Source organism: Colias eurytheme, chromosome 28 (genome assembly GCF_061535395.1).
Source record: "Colias eurytheme isolate Ceu_HAF_F1 chromosome 28, ilColEury1 Martin Lab GWU primary, whole genome shotgun sequence".
Lineage (NCBI taxonomy): Eukaryota > Metazoa > Arthropoda > Insecta > Lepidoptera > Pieridae > Colias > Colias eurytheme.
Window position 1 is genome coordinate 2,852,958 of NC_143007.1, and position 25,230 is coordinate 2,878,187.

Here is a 25,230-nt window from a genome sequence, read left to right on the forward strand (position 1 = left end):
CGTCTATACATTAAAGTTATCGTTCGTTAAGTGACTATAGTGCGCGGGCGATGGCCCGTTTGTGATGGAATATTTCGGTACAGACAGGGACTGTATTATGCATGAGGGTGGTAGGAAGGAGGAATTGGCTTGGGAGTCGAGCGTGAGGCTCTCGCTGGTCGGCACGGAGGACTTCGGCATGTTCCTCGAGGAGCGGGAGGGGAGGAAGAGGAAGTGGGGCGAGGGGAGGGGGAGGCGTGAGGAGGGAGATGAGAGGGAGCAGAGGAAGGTGCCGCCCAAGAAAATTATGGGTGAGTCACTACGTACATACAATAAAAGTTGAAATATACCTTCATGTACAACGTACATGTATGTATATGTCAATTTCTTATGAAAATGTCTTGTTGTTTTAATGTTGTTGATAGCAATTTTTGTGTAGCATTTACCAGCTGTAAACAACTAGGCTCATAATCAACTATTAGAAGATCTTCAAATAATGCAATAGTTGCGTTGTGTAAAACATTGAAAATAACACCTTATTTCTTGGCGGTAATGTTCAAAGTCGTATCGCTCATGGAAAACTCATGCCATGTGATATTTTATATTTGTAAAACTATAACAATATGAAGACGAAAACTCTTCCTTAATAAAAGCAATTAAAATCTATTTAAAATCAAAATCAAATGAGCGTTTATGATAACCGCTCGTGTGATATAAAGCTCGTCACACACTGAACAATGCTGATTTTATTTTCTTTTTCTTCAATGTTTTTATTAATCTTACTAATTTATTTAAAAAGCTTGATGCAAAACGGACTTTCAACTTAAGAACTTTCTTATGCTAAATATTTTCACAATATTTACTATAATATAAAATTCTCGTGTCACAATGTTAGTCTGCATACTCCTCCGAAACGGGTGGACCGATTCTCATGAAATTTTCTGTGCATATCGGGTAAGTCTGAGAATCGGCCAACATCTATTTTTCATATGTACCACGGGCGAAGCCGGGGCGGACCGCTAGTTTACTATAAAATCAATGAAATCCATATGCATAGCTGTAGAGCTAATCTCTCACCACATACTAATGCCACTACGATACTCTTTGAATTTCGTCTTCACAATTCAGGCGTTAACTGAGCGATGACCTTTTGTATTTATATTAACTGCTTGTAGATACAATTTGTTGTAAACGTGACAATCGTCGTGTCAAAGAGTTGATACGCAGATGCGGCATATTTGGTGCGTGAAGTTATTTTATGTTGAATTTTGTCACGTGTTTGTTTTAAGTATTTATGTTGAAACAACATGTTGAGGAGTTGCTGTCAACATGTTGGTTGCCACCAACATGTTGACAGCAACTCCTCCATTTCGTGTTTCAGAGTTGATAATGTAAGAAATGTTCTGGCTCGAGAAGGATTGTTGCAAATAACAAATGTTTACCGTGAATATGAGGCTTTCGAATAATGATTAGCTTAGTAGTTTTGTAATAATGATTGAAAAAATGCAGTATACTCTGTAAAGCGAATGGGGGAAAAGGAATTAAAATTAGATAAGGAAATAAGTTTGTGGTTGCCTTCCTTGTTTTAAACGATATATAACACAATTTTTTCAACAATTTAAACGTTGAAATAAGCAACTATAGCAAAATGCTCTCAGATAATCCTATCGAGTTTATTTTTCTCTATCAAAGTTATTATCTATTATGTCGTAACACAGCTCACAGAGGCGTCTAGTTTGCGGCACAACACTTGACCCGTGTCACATCTACACGTACTTACAATTAAACAAACTGATAATACATCTAAATACAAACTTTCGTCAAACTAGTGTAGTGCGGCGCGTACCGACATCGAGACGTTGACGTTAAAATGGGATATACTATGTAGTATGTTGAGATATTGTGACGGTTTTAAATCGGGGTTTATTTATGATATTTGTGAAAGTGGTAGAGCGATTTAACTGCGGTTTTCGCATCATGTTCTCATATTTTGTGAGAGTGTTTTTTACATAGGATATACTATGTACAAATGTGTTGAAATTTTTTGACGGTTTTAAATCGCAATTTATTTGTGGTAGATGGTTTTAAACTGTGATTTTCCCATTACGTTGTTCATTTGTGAGAGTGTTTTGTTTTGCAATTAAAACCTAAATATATGAAATATGTTATGGTAGTTGAGATTTGTGTTTGATCGGTTTTAAATCGGGGTTTATTTGTCATATTTGTGCCGGTGTGAAATGTTTTTAAATACGACTTGTTTAGTATGTTATTTTTTGTGCCAGTAATTACTTGAAATTGAGATTTAACGGACTTTAAACACGAATTGTTTATAATTTATATTATAGCAAATCGCGTAATTATCATTATCATATAGGTATATTATGTTTTAGTATGTTCGTGTTGTATTGTATAGTTTCGGAGTATTGTAAGTTGTATGTGCTTCAAGTTTTTGTGGAGTATGTAGGTATGTGATGATTAGTATGTGATGTATAGGGTATTATCGTAGGCATAGAATAAGGGAAAACAATCAGTTTCCTTTTGCATTACTAAGTACTATAACGAAGGTGTCATAGAATATAGTACCTATCCTTAAAGTTATATATCAAACATAAAATGGTTTGAATGAATGCTAAATTAAGCAAAGGAAGTATGTCTATGTTCTCTAGCTAGATGACAGCGATGGATTAAGAAGTGGGATCGTCGAAATCTTTAATATTACCATTTCAATTTGGTCGTATAATATAAGTACAGTGAAACCTGGTTAAGTGAGACATCAAGGGACCTGCAATTTCGTTTCACTTATAGAGGTATTCCACTTACCCATACCCAGTGTCTCAGATATACAGGTATAAATAAATATCTGTCTCATTTACAGAGGGTTCCAATAATAATTTGACATTTTTCAAATAAAAATCTGTATGATAGTAAAGTGAAACTAAAACTGAAGGTAATTGAAGCTCAAAATTTGTACTTACGTTTTTTTTTTTTTATTGTGTGATAGGGAAGCGCTTGACCACGATCTCGCCTGATGGTAAGCTGAGATGTGGCCTATGATGGAGCGCGCTTCCCTAAGAGGTACCCGTTACGTTACGTACTTGGAATTACGTGTGGAATTTGTGGGTAGAATAAGAATGAGTAAACAAACAATGTTATCTCAGTTACAGAGGTTTATGCATATAAAATTTACTCGCTGTCTCAGTTATAGAGGTAACTATGATGATAAATCGAAAGAACAAATCCCAGATATAGAGGTCTACCTCGTCCCACTAACAGAGGTAATTCAGTGCCAAAGTGTTGGGACCTCAGCATGAGTTCCAGTTATGGAGGTTTCTCACTTATCCAGGTCCCACTTAACCAAGTTTCACTGTATATCTATACTTAATAATATAAAGAGTTTGTTTGCGCTAATCTCAGGAACCACTCGACCGATTTCAAAAATTCAATCACCGTTGGACAGGTACGTGTTCCCCGAGTGCTATAGGTTATACATGTACCACGGAAAAAGCCGGGGCGGAGAGCTACTTATTATTATCAGTAGCATTATCATGACACGCGCTCGCTCGTAAAATAATCTGTCTGTTCAAATAAATCATAATTACCGTTGACGCTCGTCGATAGCTTATTTAAATTGATAGTGGTTTTAATCTATACTAATATTATAAAGCTGAAGAGTTTGTTTGTTTGTTTGTTTGAACGCGCTAATCTCAGGAACTACTAGTCCGATTTGAAAAATTATTTATTTGTTAGATAGACCATTTATCGAGGAAGGCTTTAGGCTATGTATCATCATGCTAAGACCAACAGGAGCGGAGCACTGCGGGTAAAACCGCAGGGCACAGCTAGTAAATCATAATTACTGTTGACGCTAGTCGATAGCTTATTTAAATTGATAGTGGTTTAAATGTTTTATAATTTAACTACCTAGTTTATAAATTTTAATTCGGTAGGCCTTATTACATTTATTACATTTTTGGTGTATTTTAATAGCTCTCAGTTATAAGGGTGTCCTAGCAAAACAACGTTTTTCAGATCACCTAATATTTTATAATATTCATATAAGTTGCGCCGCCGATCCTGTTATGTAAAAATATGTATATGAAATGAAATAAAACATGACTTTATACCGGATCATTCCGGATATAAAGCTTTTTAATTAGGTAAGGTCAATGTTTAAAATAATATTAATATGCTATAAATAAATTTGCTAAATCCTTTTCCTTCTGTGACGTCATATTTAAAGTTTATATTATAATATAGTATAACTAGCGGTCCGCCCCGGCTTCGCCCGTGGTACCTACATGTTTAACCTCCTGAGGCCTGCGGTCATATATATATTACATAAACAATAAAAAAATATTTCAACGCCATCTTTTGCGTATATGCGGGAATAATACCTCGAATCGATGTAGTGGTATGTCATCCACTATACTAAACGGTTTTTGGTTTTATAATCGACAGTGATTTGAAGTATTCTCATTTCGAAGTTGACGGTGGCTGTGCGACGGCAAACACGTGGTCAGTAATCTTACATTTCTAGTGGAACCATTCGTATATTGCAGTATACCTTTGTATATCTAATGATAATAGATATTATTTCTGCAACCGCAATAGTTATTTTGTAAGATAAATCTAAAACTTGTGAAAAATATGAATGTTTTCTTCTATGTCATACTGGTAACACATTTGGTCTCAATTCTTGCCAAATTGGTATTGGTTACAAGGGCCCCATGTATTACCTATATGACATTCTTTAGTTTATGTTACAGATTTTATTATAATTTTCAAGGATTATAAGATACTGAGATCTACCAACACCTGGATGAGTCAAATATTGACCTATATGATGGACCTATGGAGTTTCTTGCCGGTTCTTCTCCATAGATACTGCTTTCCGAATCGGTGGTAAATGTTAATACTGTTGTGACGATTCCAAATTGCCTTTAGAAGAAGTCTAATTGAATTAATAAATGTTTGAGATGAAGATAATCCCCCAAATGATACAGATGAAGCCGCCCAAATACTAGAAAATAATTCTTCTTCCATTCGTCCAATGAGTATGAGTCATTTCAGAACAGAATCGTCACTATGTATGCCATCTTTAGTTGTTGGCAGACCATCTCGGGGACGCACATGACGTGGACCAAGCATAAGAGGAGGCTGACCGAGAGGATGGATAAGAAATAAGACCTAGGGGTGGACGTGACAATATAAATACACCGCCGCGCCGGTGCAAAATACTTGAACTGGTCATTTCTCACCCTTATCTACCTATCTTTGAACCAAGGTACAAAAAATAGACACAGAACAATGGATAGAATAATAAATATTTAGATTCAAGTTTAAAAATATATAATAACTAAAAAAACATGTAGTTTTTCTTCATTTTCATAAACTTATTACAGTTGGAACTGGGACCCCCTGTAATATATATGTTACGGCTAAAGGTAGGTGAGAACATAAACTTAAGATTAGCCGGCTAAACTTAGGTTTATTTTCGACGAGGTGTTAATGTTAGTTTGTTCTATCTTTAGCCGGCTAAACTTAAGTGTAACCGCAGGCCCGTGGCTAAAAATGTCGGGGTGGGTAGATTTGGTTACTATAATACATGTAAGGAACAGGGCGAGTGTTTTCTGGCACTGTGCGGGCCCCTCAAGCCCTCCACCGGCCCGGCGCTAACCAAATCTACTATCTCTCTAGTTGGATCGAACTGCACATGGTGTGCGAATTTTATTATAATCGGTTAAGTGGTTGAGGAGTCCATTGAGGACAAACATTGTGACACGAGATTTATATATATTAAGATGTATAGATAACCTGACAGAGATTACGTTACAAAATTGTTTAAGATCACTGAATTTCCTTCAATCTAATAGTAACACAAATAATCATCATTTGTTTTCTATAATGTTATTTTTTCAATAAGCACTATGTCCAACTTGAAAATCGATAATTTTAATGCACTTGCAATTAAACACCATGGAAATTTAAAAAAGCTGTATTACAATTTACAGGCAGGATATAAAAGTACCTATTACATACATCCTCTTGCTTCTCATATTTTCGTTTTTCAATACGAACGAAAATAGTTCTAAAAATACGATAACAAACAGACACGCCAATAATGCACTTTGTAAATACGCCAACCTACGTAACAATTCACACGCCTTCAAATATAAGTGGATTTGGTCAGCAATTAGCGTACATAATATACGTAGTAAGTTTAAGGTAGTGCTAGAAAACGTGTCAAAGATTAGACTAGAACGCAGATGTGCTATGGAGGTTTAATGATTGATGAGAAAATGATTCATTGATTGCAGAGGTTTGAACTTTGAATTACATCTAATTTTAATGACAGATAGATATAGCGAAATAAGCGCTTGTTTTACTTTTGATGTCAAATTACATCATTTTTTCTAAAAATGTATATATACAAGTAGGATAGTATCTTAAATATTTAATGCAAATATTGTCTTTACAATACATAAATAGGTCATGAATGAATAAAACAAGTCGTTTTTTATTATTCCTTTCTTTCTCCCATTTTCATAAGGATGAAGGCAAATTAAAGCCATCTCAAAAGCCGTGATATTCGGTTACTCTAAACCAGTAGTCCCCAAACTTATTTTTCTCGTGGACCACTTTCAAAATTTTACTGGTTTCGGTGGACCCCCTGCTGCTACATTTCTACCACATTCTTAAAGTCGCCAAAAAATAAAAATTGTGTCACTTCTGAGTTCTGTCTCTATATTCCGATAGGTAAAATAAAAACGAAAAATGGTACATTTTATAACAATAACAAAAACTATGCTTACATTTTTGCTCTTTACTATCAAAAGCAGATAAATTTTCGTGGACCCCCATTTATTGTTCACGCCTACGTAGACCCCCAGCAAGTCTCCCGTGGACCCCTGGGGGTCCACCTGGACCACTTTGGGAATCACTGCTCTAAACGATCGAGTCTAAAGTCTAAATAATGCAGAGTAGATTTTTATCACACAAACATATGTAATTAAATATTACAACAGTCAACCGAAATGATTACCCGTTTAAATACACGGGTAATAAAGGTATTTATTATGTTTGTCATCGCAGACGCTATGTCTCGATGTATGTTTACATGTATTATAATTTTACTGCAAGCTTGTGTCTTGTGTTAACAAATATAATCTAGTTATATTGTTTTGCAACGAAATTCACGGAATTTTCGCATGATTAAAATATTGTGGCGTATTTGATGTTAAGTGGATTTTGTGGAAATTACCAACGAGGGATTTGTTATTTCATTTTATTATATTAAACGAAAATGTAATCGTTACTATTATTTTTATTGTTTGTTCAATCGAATCACATATCTCAAACTGTAATTCACTTTCAATTCAACTTGAATTTTTTTTTGTGTCGGGATTTAACTGTCACGGATGAATTCTACCAATACCCGTGGCCCTGTCGTTGATGCGGCTTGACGGAACACAGTGGGGTTTTGGTCGGTAGGAATCCTACATAACCCACGGCCCCTCCCCCGGAGGCCGTGAGTATCTATGCAAGATTTCCCCATTTAAAAAAAAGGGTCAAAGCAGATTGTAGCGAAGAAGACGGCATGAAATAAGAAGTTAAGCATTTAACACAGAAATAATAAACTAAAATATTAATATTCAATTTGACTTATTTTAATAGAATTTCATTTTCTTTTAAAAGTAGCACATCTGTTTCTTATTTAATCATTTCGTGACAAGTAACATATTTTATTAACGAGCTTGACGTCAAAATCAATATTATGCAATAAAATATAGCATTGTCATTTTTTTCAAGAACTATGATATAATATGGAGTACTATTATAGATTAATTTCTTTAGTAATTATGAAGGTAGAAGTATTAACTATTAATATAACCACATTTCATAATACATATATCTTTAATCTATCCCTATTAGATAGTAATAAGACATCATTTTCATAGTAATAAGTTTGCTATATTGTTAAACGTATAATATGTTATCTGTGATTTTCGATTTTTTTTAACATATGGGGAGTATGTTTTCGTATGCGTATGTATGTTTTACCCATTTAAGTATGTGTGAATGGCTAGATTTATCTCTGAAAAAAGTACAATATCTCAACATATTACATAGTGTGTCATACAGCAAGTTGTCGGGTTAATTCGTGAATAAGTGACAAACATACATAAAATGACAATAAAGTTAAACGTGCTACTGCTAAAGCCGTACAGTGTTATGTCAAAAAGAACCTACAGGTGGACGATAAAATGCTGTAGTGTGTTCTGACAGTGAATATAGAAATATTTTGGTGAAATTATATCGCGTTGAGAATAGCGCCATCTATTGGTGGGAAGTAGCAGATTGTGAATTGAATAAAAGGAGTGTTATGAGGAGAAGGAGCAAGGAATGTGAGAAGACATTATAAGAAGTAGAATTAACTGAACAAATTGTTTTGTTAAAGAGATTAGTGGTTTAAACATAAAACTGTATCTTTTGGTGGCAATTATAAGTGCAAATCTGCTATTAAAATCAGCGCCACCTATCCGCCGAAAATTGAAAAAAAAATTATTTTCAACAGTATTTATCAACAATTTTGATATCACGATCGCCTAACGTGGCAAAACGTGAAATCAAATCTAATATCTCCTGACGGTATCAATCTGTGAAAATCCACTTTTGAAACAGCACCATCTATGCTTCAAAATGTGAAAATAGAAAACTGTTTTATTTTTTGGTGACGTCTACTACTGCGAAATCGATTTTGAAGTTAACACTATCTATATCCCAACGTGGAAATAAGAAACTGTTATATCTATTGGCGGCATTTACAAGTACTGTTTCAGATCAGCGCCATCTGTTGATAAAAACTTGAGTTTTGATATCAGCGCCATCTATTTGCCAAAACTTGAACTTTCGATATCAGTGCCATCTATCGATCAAAACAAGAACTTAAATTGATATCAGCGCCATTTATCAACCAAAACTTGAACTAAAATGGTGGAAGACACGGCGCAGAACGCGGACCGCGTGTCCGCGGCGGCTGTACTGCAGTTCGCTGCGCGGGAGGCGCGCGAGGGTCGACGGTTCGCTGAGTTTGGTGCACATGCGTTCGCGAGCATCACTTATAATGCATATGGTAGTTGTTTTTTGTTCGTATGTATGTAATAGGTGTAAGTAGATGTAAATAGACGGATAAAAGTATACGATTAGTAGTATACATTTGTTGAAAAACTGTTGATTAAAAATTATTTTATTGCAATTCGAGAGTAATTGAATATGGGTGCATAATTTCGAGTTGCTCCTTGGGCAAGAATATTTCAACATGAGTTTTGTTTTAAATATACGAGTAGGCAAACGAGCATTTGGATCGCGTAGTGGTAAGCGATTCCACAGTCCATAGTCATTTAATTCTGAAACTCGCAGTTTTGCCAGAAACATGTTCACAGCAACACCTCAACATGTGATCAAATTTTTTATTTCCTTTACATCCTTATAAAGAACTAATAACTATAGTTAAATAACAATTCAACGGAGTAACATAGTAACAGTTATCTACCATCTCGATGCTACATCAGAGCAATGGTCGAAATTACGGGCATGGTAGATTATTTAAAGAAATAATTAATTAGGTCGATAACACTTAATTTGAATTAAGTTTCTGTCTACATTAAAACGTCTTATTAATTTAAATCCTCATTATAATGAAAGGTGTATACAAAGTTTTACCAATTTACTCCATCATCATCTAATAGATGAACAGGCAGATAACTAATCTGCCAATTTAATGAAATTATGCACCCATGTTTAATTTTTCTCGAATTGTACTATTATATGCTACAGAAAAAGAAGAAATTAGTCATTTAAAAGTTTGAGGCAACTTCTTCCAATATGGCCACTTGCATATTGCATGCTTTGGCACGTGTCTACAAATAGAATTATATAAAACATCGGTTATATCCAGTTAACACACAGCCCCGGGCAAAGTGCCTAGATAACAGTGTAACTGGTTCATTATTTGCGAAACCGTAGATAAGGGGGCATAGGTGATGCCAAGATGGCCGCCTGTTATTGTACAAACGAGATAGGAAGAAATAGATCAGCGATTAATGAGTCGTTAATTTGTCATGGTGCAATTAGTAATTATGCAGAAGTAGATGAGAAAGATTGACATGTGATGCTATGTTTTGCTGGTAAATGTGGTCTAGTCAAAATCTGTCTCTTAGTGGTAAAACTAGCGATCTAATTCGAAAAGTTGTTAGCAATTTGTAACGATACCGGGTTAAAATTTTGGGAACATTTTCATGTACAATCTTATTATCTTTAGTTTCAAGCAATTAGTGGTACAAAGCTTTTTTTTGTTTGAATAAATGCGTGTGCAGGGTTAAATCTATTCCTTACGTAGTGACTGACTAATCTGTGCTATTACATCCATACATGATCTCCCATAATGCCTTTCAACGTCGATCCTATAAAACAAGAGTTATTACTTTATTCCTTTAAAAATTCGTTCAAATTTTCTTCATATTTTTACTTTTTTTCACGGATGCCTACAATCCAAGTTGATTGGAAACCTCTACGCTCCCCACCACACATTGATTAAGTTATCGTCTATGTAGCTACATAAATAATATTTACTGCATCGAGACATATAGAATACACCGAAATTTTCCTCATATAATATTATCGTTAAGTTTAATCAATCACCTATGGCCTAATAATGTATGTTTTGATGTAAATATTTGGCATGACTTGAAGATATTTTTTATGGTTAATCAAAATTTGCACAATCATTTATGGATGTAAAATAATAAGAGTAAAACTAAAATATGTTTAGGCCTGACCCAGAATCGCGAATCCGTTGGCTACAAAAGAAAAAGAAGAAATGGCCGATATTACCTGTACGATGTTTTGCTTGCAAATAATGTTTTATTTTTAAGCGTAGTATTAAAATATGAAGTTTTAAAGATCTTCAAGTAGAATAAAGTACCGTGTCTCCTTGTAAAGTATAGTGCAGAAACATTTAACATCAGTTCCACTGATCGTTTATTGCCTACAGCAATGTTAATGTATTTCATTATATAAATAAAAAAAATAAAATTATATTTATTTGCCAAAAGGAAAGGTTATCAAAATAAGTACAGATTTCGACAGCGGACCCCGCACTAGGCACAGCTTGTCTCGCGGGGTCATACAACGATTATAACAATGTACAATGAAAATGTAGGTTAACAAAGGGTCCAACACGTATATTCTATCATATTCTGTATAATACACACGCAAGTTATTAATAAAGAGTCTATATTCTTAAGGAAACGGCTGATTTAACCAGTTGGCTGCAACATATACAGGATGGAAATTTTGAATTGGCCCTGTGGGTAAAGTATTTGAAATAGTTAAGATAGAAAATTTTGTTGAAAGGAAACATTTCTTTATTTTTAAAAATAAATTGAACTGCATTTAAAGTTTTTTGAAAATTCACTTATCATGCCCAGGAATATGAACGTCGATACAGCAAAATTAGCTATCTCAACTATTTCAAATACTTTCTGTCCAGGGGCCATAGACAAAGTAAGAATTAAAAAACGATAACGAAGTTAGAAAAGGCAAAAATGTACGGGATTGACATACGCCGCGTTAGATCACGTGGTCTATCTAATGTCAATCCCATACATTTTTCCTTTTCTAACTTCGTTATCGTTTTTTAATTATTACTTTGTCTAAGGCCCCAGGGCCCATAAGAAATTGACAACATGTATACCGTTAACTGGCCGGTTGGTAGCGACCCTGCCTTCCAAGCCAGAGATCGTGGGTTCGATTCCCACCCAGGGCAAATATTTGTGTGATGAACATCGATGTTTGCTCTGTGTCTGGGTGTTAATTATCTATATAAGTATTTATTTACAATTATATATTTATGTTTATCAGCCATTTGGTTTCCATTAAACACAAGTGAAAATCTTAGTATGGGATTAGATCGTGTCGTGTGCTCTGAAATATTTATTTATTTATCAATTTGTATCGAGTTTTTGACAATACATGGTGACCTTCCAGCCTCTCTCGGCGAGATGGGTGGCAGCGCTACGAGCTCGTCCTCGTCGCACATGTCGCCGGGATGGCAGGTCAACGACCTCGATTTGGATCTACCTGGAGAGCTGTCTATGAAGTGAGTAGAAACAAGAATGTACTTATTATTACTAGCTTTTCACCCGCGTAAAGTAATATTTTCAAGTGACTGCAAAATTGTTACGGACAATATCAAGTTAAATATTTAGAATTAACTTTAGCAATGAATAACTACACATTTCTTTTTTGCGTGTCTAAGAAGTTTTAATAAGAATTTTCTGCAATATAATTGGTTTCAAATTGTTAGGGAGAACATTTAGTTGATTATCTTGAATGGACATTTCCGATTACCTATTTGTATAAACTGTATTTCTTTTTGCGCATCTATTAAGTATTAACTATCTATTTATTTGAACTTGTCTTTATGCGTGCATTTGCATACATTTTTTCACACATTACTTCCAGTTGCCTGAGATAGCTGATAAGCGATAAGGCCGCCCTTTGTACTTTAACTCTCCTCTATCTAATATACGATAAATGGCACAAATAGTTAAACTAAACAAATATTCTATAGTCTCTTGCACCATAAACTAGATTTTGGTCATTTTTCTCATATATAATATATTTGTGAACGTACCGCCTCTGCAAAGAAGGGTCACTGAAAATCAGTGTTGATCAACTGTGTTGCAACTTTGCTTAACTGCTGATTTGGTTCCACTTTTTTTGCTTCTTTTTATTTTATTTTTACTTTGTGCATTTACTGTATTGTGTCTAATAGTATTGTCTTGATTTAAATTGTTTTCTTTGATTCCAGATTTAATTTCTTTCATGAGAGCCGTAAATTTTTGCTCCTGCTCGTTTTTTAGAATAGAAAACATTTCAATTATTTCTGACCGAGAGATCTCATCCTCCGTATCTCTTTTGCGTTTTCGCATAGTAATATTTGGATCACTGGCCGTCTGATCTCTTGATATCATTGGTGCCGACAGCTTACAAGTAGTCGTACTTAAATTGGAGTCAGACTTACAGTGTGTGAGAGTCTGCGCAGAAAGAGAAATTGTCGAAGTTTTTGGAGGGCTATGTCTCAAAGGCATCCTTTGCTTTTTATGTGCTTTTTATATATCCAACAGTCAGTCAGTCACACGGAGTGAAATTTTATCATAAAAAAAAAAATTAAAACGAAAACAAATAATTCAATCCGTAGTATCCGGCAAGTAGAATTGTATAGGAGTTCATTCACTAATCAACCTGAACGTATGACGTCTTTTTTGCGTTGGTATGCGTTGATATGACTAGTCGTCAACGGCCACTGAGTACCAGGCGAGCATAAATCACAAGCGATGTATCTTGCGTCTTGTTTAAATGTGTGCGTACTCACCCATACCACACAGCCGTGTTCGAATGATTCAACTTTACAATGCACTCTTCACTATTTATGCGATCCTAATATTTAACTTTTATTAAAAATAATTTATATTTAAAATACTGCTTAACAAACAAATGCGGTTCAAACTTAATACGTCTGCTTAGTGCAGCGGTCCAAGGGAGAAGGGAATTAACGAAAAGAAGGAAGAATTAAAGAATATTACTTTTCTTTGTTTTGTTATGTGTGTGCAATAAAGTGTTTATTATTATTATTAATGTATAACAAAAACAGTGATGCTCTCCTATCGTTGCCGTCTCTGGCGGTGTTCAAACAAGAGGCGCCGTCCCCCACGGGGGCCGTGCTGTCGCCGCCGCGGAGGGCGTGGCCTCGCAGGCCGGATGATAGACAGGTTGGTGCCGTACGTTTAATCTATACTAATACTAGCGGTCCGCCCCGGCTTCGCCCGTGGTACCTACATGTTTAAACTATCCTATCTCTCAAGTTGGATCGAACTGTACATGGTGTGCGAATTTTATTATAATCGGTGAAGTGGTTTAGGAGTCCATTGAGGACAAACATTGTGACACGAGATTTATATATATTAAGATTATAAAGCTGAAGAGTTTGTTTGTTTGTTTGATCGCGCTAATCTCAGGTACTACTGGTCCGATTTGAAAAATTCTTTCGGTGTTAAATAGCCCATTTATCGAGGAAGGCTATAGGCTATATCATCACGGAGCGGAGCACTGCGGGTGAAACTGCGGGGCACAGCTAGTATGTCATAAACTGAGCCACACTGCGCTATATATTTTTCTATCTACGTATTTATTATTCTCTCATAATCTACTCAAAACAAAATAGGGCCCACCTACACTTATCTCAAAGTTTTGCCTACACGTAATTTATAGGGTAGTTATTGGGGTACTTGAGTATTCCCTTACGTTGTTGACATGTTAACGAAACTTTATTGCTATTTTAACTATTCTTTTTAATGTTATTCTCAAGTGAGTAACCAGAAAAAGTTAAATGTTTCAAAATTACGTTCTTTCCAAATTCTCGATCACTTGTGTTCAAAGTCTCATTCTGAATGTTACTGTAGCACATCGTTATTTTTTAAGTTTAATTTGGTTTCGGTATTATTAGTGATTATTATGCCTGGATCTCGCGTTCATATGGATATGGAAACGGCAGCAAGAGCGGTTGCTTTGCTTCAAGAAGGAAATTCTCAGAGGTCGGTGGCAATACGTCTTTGTGTATCACGTCGAGCTATCCGAAATGCTTGGGATCGTTATCAAGAGACAGGTAGTGTTGCTAGAAGACGTGGAACAGGAAGTACTCTGGCTACAACAGCCCAGGAGGACCGGTACATCAGACTAACAGCGCGTCGGCAGCGGACGGTAACCGCCCGTGCCTTACAAAATCAACTGCGGCAATCTACTGGCACGCGAGTGAGTGATCAAACCATTCGGAATCGACTTCATGAAGGTGGCCAAAGGTCCAGAACTCGCGCTGTTCGACTGAAAATGACAAGTGCTCATCGTGCAGCACGATTAAGGTTTGCTCGTGATCACTCAGACTGGTCTATGGATAACTGGAGGACAGTACTGTTTACGGACGAAACTAAAGTGAAGTTTTTAAGTGACGATCGTCGAGTGCGTGTATGGAGAAGGGAAGGTGAATGTTTTTCTGAACCTTGTGTCCACGGAACAGACCGATTTGGAGGTCCAAGCGTCATGGTGTGGGGCGGCATAAGCCTACATGGCAAAACGGAGCTCGTAGTTCTTGATGGAGGTACCGTGACTGCTACTACCTATGTCGAACGGGTCATCCGGTCTCACGTGATCCCATTTTCACAAAGAATTGGCGAAGAATTCATCTTAATGCAAGATAATGCCCGCCCACATACAGCCCGTATCACTCAAAGAGCACTCTCTGATGCCAATATAAGAGTTCTGCCGTGGCCAGCCATGAGTCCTGACCTCAATCCAATAGAGCATATGTGGGATCAATTAAAAAGGAGCGTCAAAGCAAATTTCAGCAGCGTAATCAGCCAACAAGATCTCATAAATGCTCTTAAAGTCTGTTGGGAGCAAATACCTGACGAAAATGTAACCCATTTGATTGAAAGTGTCCCAGATAGGCTCAGAGAGTGCATACGGAGCAGAGGGGGTCCCACACGCTACTAATTACAAAATAAACCAGATTTTTTTTGTTAATAAAGGTTTTATTGAAACTTTTGTCATTTGTCTTATTTGTGCAATTTTTCTCTAATACTATTAATTTTGCATAATTTTCATAAAATCGCTAATTTTTGCTTAAGTTTACGTTAAAACAATTGTCCTACACCTTGTTCGTTTATACCCATTCATAAAATAAGAAAAAAGTGAAGAGTTTTTACAACACAGCAAAATCAGGGTGGGCCCTATTTTGTTTTGAGTAGTGTATATTAAGATTAAGACTACACTGCTGTATATACAACGTTGTATCTTTTTATTTTTCTCAAAAATAATATTATTATTTTGTTTATTTGACAGATAACAAACATGGTGATCGACAACCGTGAGCCGATGGACGAGGGCTGCCAACCGTCGCCGCCACACAACAATATGATGAGCCAGCATTGTAAGTATTTACTATACAGTTAGCATCGACCCGGCTTCGCTCGCGTAGGGAAGGAAATTCCTATGTGATATTTTATCAGATCATTCTATAAATTTGATTTGTTACAATGTGTAATAAAAACAAAAATTAAATTACAATCGAACACGCTTTCGTATTTATAATTATTATTTAGTAGTTAATAAGTAGACCCTTGATAAAAACAGAATAAAATATTATGTAGGATATTATGTAACTCAGGATTAGGTAATGTAGGTTTCCGTTTGTGAAATAAATTAAGGAACCTTTTCAGTACAAACAAAAACAACTAATAAAAATCCTTCTATTATCTATCTTGATAATTTTAGTAATTTCCCGCCCGCATACACAAAGGAAATTCCTTTTGGAATAAGATGTTTCACCGCGGTAAAAGTAACCTGTCACTCACTAGCCTCCTAACTATCTCAAGACATAAAACTAATTGCATAAAATCTCTCTGTTACGACGTAAAAGACAAATAAATAAAAGAATTTACTTTCACATTTATAATAATAAGGCAGGATTATTTTTAGTTTAGACGGATAATAATAGCACAGGAATAAATTAAAAACTGACCCTGACTATTTTCCTGATACATATTTATTTTTATTATAATTTCCATTTTTTTAAATAAACCAGTATTTAAAGATGTGTTTTAGTCCATTTATTTTGAGACCTAGATAATATTTTAATAGTAACAGGTTGTATGCCTACATAACGATTAAATAATGCATATATGTATATAAAAAATGTATTTTTTTCTATGTATTATTAGAATATAATATTATGTTTCTAACCAATTTGCGTCATAGAGTTTCAGTGTGAGGGTGTAATTTGACTAAAGATCCTAGTATTTTAAATTTATTAAAATAAGTAAAAATAGTATTGAAAATTTATAAAAATAAGTAAAAATTTGTGTCTAATAAAACCCAACCTAGTAATTATTTTCAAATAACTTTCTAATAAGTTTATAAAACTCTCGTGTCGCAGTGTTTGAAGTTAAACTCCTCCGAAACGGCTTGACCGATTCGCATGAAATTTTATGTGCATATCTGGTAGGTCTGGGAATGGAACATCTATTTCGTGTGTATATTTTTTTTCCTACAAAACAAATTAATTTCTATTAAAAACTAGCGGTCTACCCCGGCTTCGCCCGTGGTACCTACATGTTTAAACTATCCTATCTCTCAAGTTGGATCGAACTGCACATGGTGTGCGAATTTTATTATAATCGGTTATGTGGTTTAGGAGTCCATTGAGGAAAAACATTGTGACACGAGATTTATATATATTAAGATAAGACGTAAAAATTCTTGTATTTTTTTACAGCTGGCAGCCCGGAAAATATGCAGTGTCAGCCGTCAATGCCGGCGGCCATGATGAATATGAACGGCTATCATTCACCCAACGAAAATGATAATAAGAGTAAGTGTATTTCCGTATTTTATTTCCTTTACTGGTAAAATTATAAGAAAAATACATTCTTTCCCAGTCTAATTTTTTGTTAAAAAAAATCTATTTTCGATGATAAATAATTTCGCGCCAGAATTTTTTTTATTACTTATTTACGGCAAAAAGTTGAATTCATTGCTCTGCTTTATATAAAAAATAAATATTTCAGGACTAAATTATATATATATATACTAGCGATCCGCCCCGGCTTCGCCCGTGGTACATATGAAAAATAGATATTGACCGATTCTCAGACTTACCCGATATGCACAGAAAATTTCATGAGAATCGGTCCACCCGTTTCGGAGGAGTATGCAGACTAAGAGCGTATACGCACTATGCGGGTAGCCGTCCGGCTGACCGCAAGCACAATTATGTACGTAATATTCATTTCTATGCGCACTTTGCGGTCTGCGGTAGCCGCATCGCAGTGCGCATAGAAATGAATATTACGTACATAATTGTGCTTGCGGTCAGCCGGACGGCTACCCGCAATGCGGCTACCCGCATAGTGCGTATACGCTCTAACATTGTGACACGAGAATTTTATATATAAGATATATTTTTTTTTAATATCGTAACTAAGTATTGAACGCCATCTAGTGGATAAAATCTCTACTTTGAAATTAAAAAAATATTAATGAAATAAAAAATAAAAATATTATTTATTTCTTATTGTTTTTAGACGCAGGTCTGCTAATGTGTTCGCCGTCAGCGTTCGATGGATTTTTACAATCGCCAATACAACGCTCTGAGACAAGCTATAAAGATGATTCAAGGTAAATTCAATTCAAATAAATGATAATTTCAAATTCAAATTCAAATTCAAATTCATTATTTTAAAAATTCCTGATCTAGAATCTAGATGATTCTCATTAATTAATAATATGCACTATTTAAAGAATATATTATTAACATCTAGTGGCTATTTATCAAGGTAAATTTTATAATTGAAAAGAATAAATAAAAACAACAATCACCTATTAGAAGTTCGTCAAAAATATCCCAGTACTGTAATTCTATCTAATATTCATTGAAATTAACACCTTATTTCGTGGCAGTTTTGTTCAAATTCTAGTGTAACGCGTATGAGAAAACTATGCCTAATACACGCATAGGCAGACTTTTGCATCGGACCCGTAGTTCCCGAGATTAGCGCGTTCAAACAAACATCTAAAAAAGACCGTGTGTGCCGAGCGCACGTGTCAGAAGTGAAACTTCTTTGGCAAGATTCAAAGATACCAAATTCGCCTTATTCCACGACGTAACGGTATTGTCATGACGCGACCTTGAAATTTTACTCTCAACGCGCCTAAAGAAGTTTCACTTCAGAAACTGTTCAGCTATATAATATTACACTAACTAGCTTATCGCCCGCGGCTTCGCCCGCTTTGTCTAAAACCTAATAAATTATATACTAAAACCTTCCTCTTGAATCACTCTATCTATTAAAAAAAACCGCATCAAAATAGTTTTAACGATTTAAACATACAAAGGGAAGGAACGGATAGGGACAGAGAAAGCGACTTTGTTTTATACTATGTAGTGATAATAACATGTATGTTTGTTTGTCACAGATTTCAATACGTGCTAGCGGCCGCTACATCTATAGCGACAAAACAGAATGAAGAAACATTAACATATTTGAACCAAGGGCAGCCGTATGAGATAAAATTGAAAAAATTGGGCGATCTTTCGCACTCTAAGGGAAAGATATTGAAGGTGATTTTTAGTGTAATATTTTGTTTATGTATGCATTTTTTTTGTCGTTAGTTAAATTCTAAAATGGCAATGAAACACATTTAAATAATATAAAGTAATTGTGACAAATTTCGGCATTCGCAAGGAAATCAAAATCTACAGGGTATTTCCCGTGAACACAGCCTTGAAATTTGGTACGAAGCAACATTTTATAGCATATATAAAGGAAAAATTGTAAAAAAATTACGATTACAACATAAAAAAAGGCACATACGAAACTCTAGGGGAATCCGACTCTTACTTGGCCAGTTGGAAAACATTATATACTTTTTTTCAACATCGAATATTATTAAAATCTTATTTTTCTACTAGCGGTCCGCCCTGGCTTCGCCCGTGGTACCTACATGTTTAAACTATCCTATCTCAAGTTGGATCGAACTGCACATGGTGTGCGAATTTTATTATAATCGGTTAAGTGGTTTAGGAGTCCATTGAGGACAAACATTGTGACACGAGATTTATATATATATTAAGATAGTTTTGGGATAAATATACGATAAAAATGTTTAATTTTATCGGTTTTTCAATAGAAACAAATATTATATTTAATATGTTTTATTCAACAGAGCGTAATAAAGATATGTTTCCACGAGCGTCGGTTACAATATATGGAGAGAGAACAGATAGCGCAGTGGCACGCGCAGCGACCGGGAGAGAGGATAATCGAGGTAATCATATCTTAGGGATTTTAAATTCAACCTAGCAAGGTTTTATTCCTTACAAAATGACTTTATATGTCTACTTTCAACAATAAAATAATAATCGACTCAAAATAATTATTAACACAACTAAGCACAACCGAAACAACCGTTACGTCCGAGAGCCCAACGGAAAGTGTCAAATCCGCTGTTCTGTGATATTTATAACCACCCACTTGGTTCGGGTTGCCAGTTGGCAATTTATAACACATATTAATTATACCCGTGGTTTTGCTAGCTTTAAATAAAATTGTGTTTATTATATGCCAAAACATTCCTCGATAATCGTGCTATGTGTTAAAAAAAATTGCATCAAAATTTGTTGCGTATTTATAAAGATATAAGTACATAGAAGGAACAGATAGCGCAGTGGTCATTTTAATTGACCTCTCGAGCGAAGTCGTGTTTTTTTTGTAATGTAATATTCCTAACATAGATTTAAGTGTATTTATATTGGCAAATTGCAGCAAATGAATATTTTTATTATACACAGGTGTATAATTTAAAAATTAACGTTAGTACAGTTTGCAAATTGCAATATATGATTGAATTATTTTAATGACTGACCGGATGGCTTGGTTGGTAGTGGCCCTGCTTTTCAAGCCAGGGTTCGATTCCCACCCGGGGCAAATATTTGTGTGATGAACGTAGATGTTTGCTCTGTGTCTGGGTGTTAATTATCTATATAAGTATTTATTTAAAATTATGTTATATATGCATCTGGTTTCCATAACACAAGCGAAAGCTTAGTTTGGGATCAGATCGTGCCGTGTGTGAAAATTGTCCTGAAATATTTTATTTTATTTAGGGCCGATTTTTCAATGCTTGGATAAAACTTATCCGTCCAATAAAGTATTACAAGATAATATTAAAATGTCACGTAAACTGTCAAATACGGGAAATTACAATACGTTTTTAAAATAGTAGTTTTATACATTATTCGACGAATAAGTTTGAACCAGGGATTGAAAAATCAGCCCTTATTTATTGTTTTAATCTGTATTTATCAACAGGTAGACGTACCGCTCTCGTACGGAGTGACTCGTGTCGAACAACCGGCGGCTTTAAACGCACTGCACGTGTATTGGGATCCCACTAAAGATGTCGGCGTTTATATTAAGGTGAGAATAAATGATTGTGTTATTATAATAAGGAAATATTTGTATTCACATATACTATTGGACCAATTTCAAAAATTATTTTACTTGATAAAACATTTTTCCTAAGTCATAGAGCCGGCTAATATATACCAATATTATAAAGCTGAAGAGTTTGTTTGTTTGAACGCGCTAATCTCGGGAACTACTGGTCCGATTTGAAAAAATCTTTCGGTGTTAGATAGCCTATTTATCGAGGAAGGCTATAGGCTATATACTATCTCGCTAAGACAAACAGGAGCTGAGCACTGCGGGTAAAACTGCGGAGCACAGCTAGTATTTAATAGCTGAAAAAAAAATTCCATCCAAGTGATGTTTTTTATTTATATACAGGTAAATCTTTATTTCTTTCAACAGGTGAACTGTATTTCCACGGAGTTCACAGCGAAAAAACATGGCGGCGAAAAAGGCGTACCTTTTCGTATACAAGTGGAAACATATTTAGCGAGCGAGGAGTTAATTCGCTTGCATGCTGCCGCTTGTCAGATTAAAGTGAGTTTTTTGTTATTTTTTGGGATTTTTTGTGTTTTTTTAATTATTAGCAATCCCCTCTGACTTCGTACGAGTCTACTACTACACAACCTTGTTAAAAAGTATATATTTTTTGCGATTTTTAAGTTAAGTGCACTAATACACAACCTTGTTAGTATGTACTTTTTTTATTGTTTGTTGTTTTTTTTTTCCTACTAGCAACCCCGCGTTAGGTTCCCTACTATTTTATGCGTGTAAGATACATATAAACCTGTCTCTTAAATAACTTTGATAGATTTTATAAATAGATTTTCATTGAAAATTCTAAAAATAAACCTATAAATTACATAAATATAAATGTTATACATAATAGGAATGAAACTCTTTGCCTCAAATATTTCGTCAAGTCTCCTTTTTCCCATAAAATTCATACAAATGTATTTAAAGTGGTATTTCTTTCAGGGAAACAATAAATATTCAATAACTAGCTTTCCGCCCGCGGCTTCGCCCGCGTTTTCAAAGGAAAACCCACATAGTTCCCGTTCCCGTGGGATTTCTGGGATAAAACCTATCCTATGTGTAATCGGTTCAGTAGAATTTGCGTGAAAGAGTAACAAACACACACACATAGGATAGTATTGTCGATAACTACATTTTTGGTACAAAAAATAGTCAAAAAATATATTTTTTTGTCACCAGGTGTTCAAATTAAAAGGCGCAGATAGAAAGCATAAGCAAGACAGAGAGAAAGTCATGAGACGACCGCCGGCCGATTTGGACAAATACCAACCCGGGTGTGAAGCCACTGTTCTAACAACGGTAAGTTAGAAATATAAAAAAAAATATTAAAAAAGATCTCTTCGATTGAAGATACTATTACGCCAATTGTGCTACATCAACGCCATTCTTGTGTCATTTTGTTTCTTTTCTTTTATAATTTACAATAAAAAAAGAGCTTGTGTGCCGAGCACACGTGTCAGAAGTGAAACTTCTTTGGCAAGATTCAAAGATACAAAAGATACAAAAATCGCCGCCTTACTCCATGATGTGACGGCATTGCAATGACGCAACCTTGAAATTTTACTCCCAACGTTTCTAAAGAAGTTTCACTTCAAAAACAAAAATATAAATGAATAAAACATAAATAAAAATAGATAAAAAAATGTCAAAGAATGCTTTTGAAATAACAATGGAAAATTTGAAACACTTCTTGCACATAAATGATTAAATTCTTGAATGACCTTGAAACTTATAGGACGTCATGGAGTAAGACGACGATCTTTAAATCTTGCATAAAAAGTTTCAATTCCGACAGGGGTGCACACACGCTCTTTTTTAAAATTGTACATTTTAAAAGAAAATAATCTAAATGACACAAGAATCGAGTTGATGTAGTTCAATTGGCAGCCTTATCACTAAGCAGAGATCTCTGCCAGGCAACCTTAGTAATATTGCTACATATTGTAATATTAATATTTTTGTCACCAGCTATCGAGTGACGCTTTGATGCCACCACCATCGCTGGTGACCACTTCACCACCTTATTCGCCAGAAATGTGGTAAGTTTATATAATTTTAATAATTAAACCATAGTACAATAAAAATAGATTCTCAATCACGCTCAAAAATAGTCTGAAGCAAAACTCTGCCTATACCTATATTAGGGCAGAGTTTTCTTTTGAGTAATATAATGGATTTTGAACATAATTGTTAAGGAATAAGGTGTTAATTTGAATGAATGTTTTGTACAACGCTGCTCGGACATTTTTAACGAAGTTTTTAATAGGCGATTGTGAGTCTAGTTGCTTATCAATTTCTGTTCAACAATATATTAGGTATTTATTTACTAGCTGCATCATTATAGATAGGTATATGGTACATTTAAAAACTTAATATTCAACTTTTTATTTACGGATTTCAAGGTAAGTCTTCCTTTTGAATATAACTATGTTCAAATTGATAAATATGTTCAAATATTTTTAATAAAAATACTTCGTAAAGAGCAATCCCTAACTTATATACACGGCTACGCCAGAAGGTCAAAACTTAAACGCTATTTTTCAAATGTGGTTGGGCATGCTATGTAGCCTTGATACAATTTAACTTGAAGGTACAATTTAATTTATCGAAAAGGATGTTACTAAGTGGTTCTAAGTACCCATGTCATAGGAAATCTAACGTCTTATAATAAAAATGGTGAAAATAAACGTCTACAAAAGTTCCTTCTGAATTCGAGTTTTCTTGCCATATAGCTACGAGTAAAATATTCCTACATAAATAAATCAATATGAAAAGTTTTCGAATTCAATATCCATAAATATGTAAAATATATTTATGGATATTGAAGTGAGAGTTTGGATATTTCAAAATTTTCGAATGATTAAGCCCTGTATATGTAAATGGTAAAAGTATTAGTTGACCAACGTCAAATCAACATGGTAGTTATGGAGTTGATACTTCCTGTTAAAAATTTGCTGGCAACACTATTGCAGAGTTAATATTATTGAATAGTTCTCGCCCGAGGAAGCGACAACATCAAAAAAGTTTCCAGCAACATTGTTGATCAACTGTTGCCCAACAAATGTGTAGCAATTACAATGAATACGAAACTTTACACGAATTTTAAGCATATAAACATCATTGTGTGTATCAAATGAATTGATGAAATGATGAGATGCAGTCAGCAATCTAAAAATAACAAGAAAAATTCACTAAATTGTAATATAAATTCCAACAATAATTTACTCATTATTAAATGAGTTACCAGCCGTGATATTTCACAATTCATTCATGTAATGTGACATGACATGATATTCAAAATGGCCGCGGTCAAATAGAATCACATACGAAAATAGAGTGGTAAATTGCATCAATTGAACGACACTTGAGACGGTAATTTATGCGGAGCACAGATGATGTATGGAATGTTCCAGAGGTTACGATTGGAACGGTTTTGACGTTTAACGATTCGAATTTTGAATTATGATAGCTATAGCAGAGACAATAGAGTATAGTGGGTGACAGGTGGGCGGAGGGAAAAATGGAATATATTTGAATAGGGTTTCGATTTTCGTGCGAATGACTATTTGAACACCGAATTATAATTTTGGAAACATGGTTGAAGGTTTCTGGCGATCAAATACTGATATTTAAAGTTTTATATAAGTTGACCAATAAAATAAAATAATAAAATGAATCTCACATCACGCCATAACTCCGATCTTTTGTCCTAATGCGTGGAAATTCCACACAGAAATTTATAAATCTTTATACTACAACGTACAATGCTCGTCATGGGAATCAAGCCTGCAGCCACGCGTTTCATTTTGTTCTAAACCACTAGTGCAGAGTACGCAAGCTTTCGCATTTTTATTTGTGTGACTTCACGTTGTCCCACGGTACACTTTCTACAAAAATATCGTTCTCTTCATATCGGTCCAGTATAAATTTGGCAAAAAACGCCTTACTCTATTAGTATACGATATAGTAGTATACATTTACTGTAGAAACTGCATAAAAATGATTCATCGGTTTTGTTATGTGCTCGTACTATATTTATAGCACAAACATATAAGGTCAACCGGGGCAAATGCAACTAAAAAATAACAAGTTTCAAGTTTGATCGGTTGCAGTTATCTCCTTTTATATT

The 25,230-nt window shown here is 34.8% G+C and overlaps 1 protein-coding gene across 1 annotated transcript in view; it reads left to right on the forward strand.

Moving 5' to 3' along the window:
• The first annotated feature begins 64 nt into the window (after window positions 1-64).
• gem (transcription factor CP2 like gemini) overlaps window positions 65-25,230 on the forward strand; it is a 47,916-nt gene continuing 22,750 nt past the window's right edge. The window contains exons 1-12 of the mRNA XM_090117749.1: window positions 65-290; window positions 12,028-12,139; window positions 13,697-13,814; window positions 15,940-16,027; window positions 17,372-17,467; window positions 18,180-18,273; window positions 19,072-19,216; window positions 19,822-19,923; window positions 20,967-21,074; window positions 21,468-21,602; window positions 22,281-22,400; window positions 23,070-23,140. Of these exons, the coding sequence (XP_089973875.1) occupies window positions 65-290; window positions 12,028-12,139; window positions 13,697-13,814; window positions 15,940-16,027; window positions 17,372-17,467; window positions 18,180-18,273; window positions 19,072-19,216; window positions 19,822-19,923; window positions 20,967-21,074; window positions 21,468-21,602; window positions 22,281-22,400; window positions 23,070-23,140 (1,415 nt within the window). The remainder of the gene's footprint in view (window positions 291-12,027; window positions 12,140-13,696; window positions 13,815-15,939; window positions 16,028-17,371; window positions 17,468-18,179; window positions 18,274-19,071; window positions 19,217-19,821; window positions 19,924-20,966; window positions 21,075-21,467; window positions 21,603-22,280; window positions 22,401-23,069; window positions 23,141-25,230) is intronic.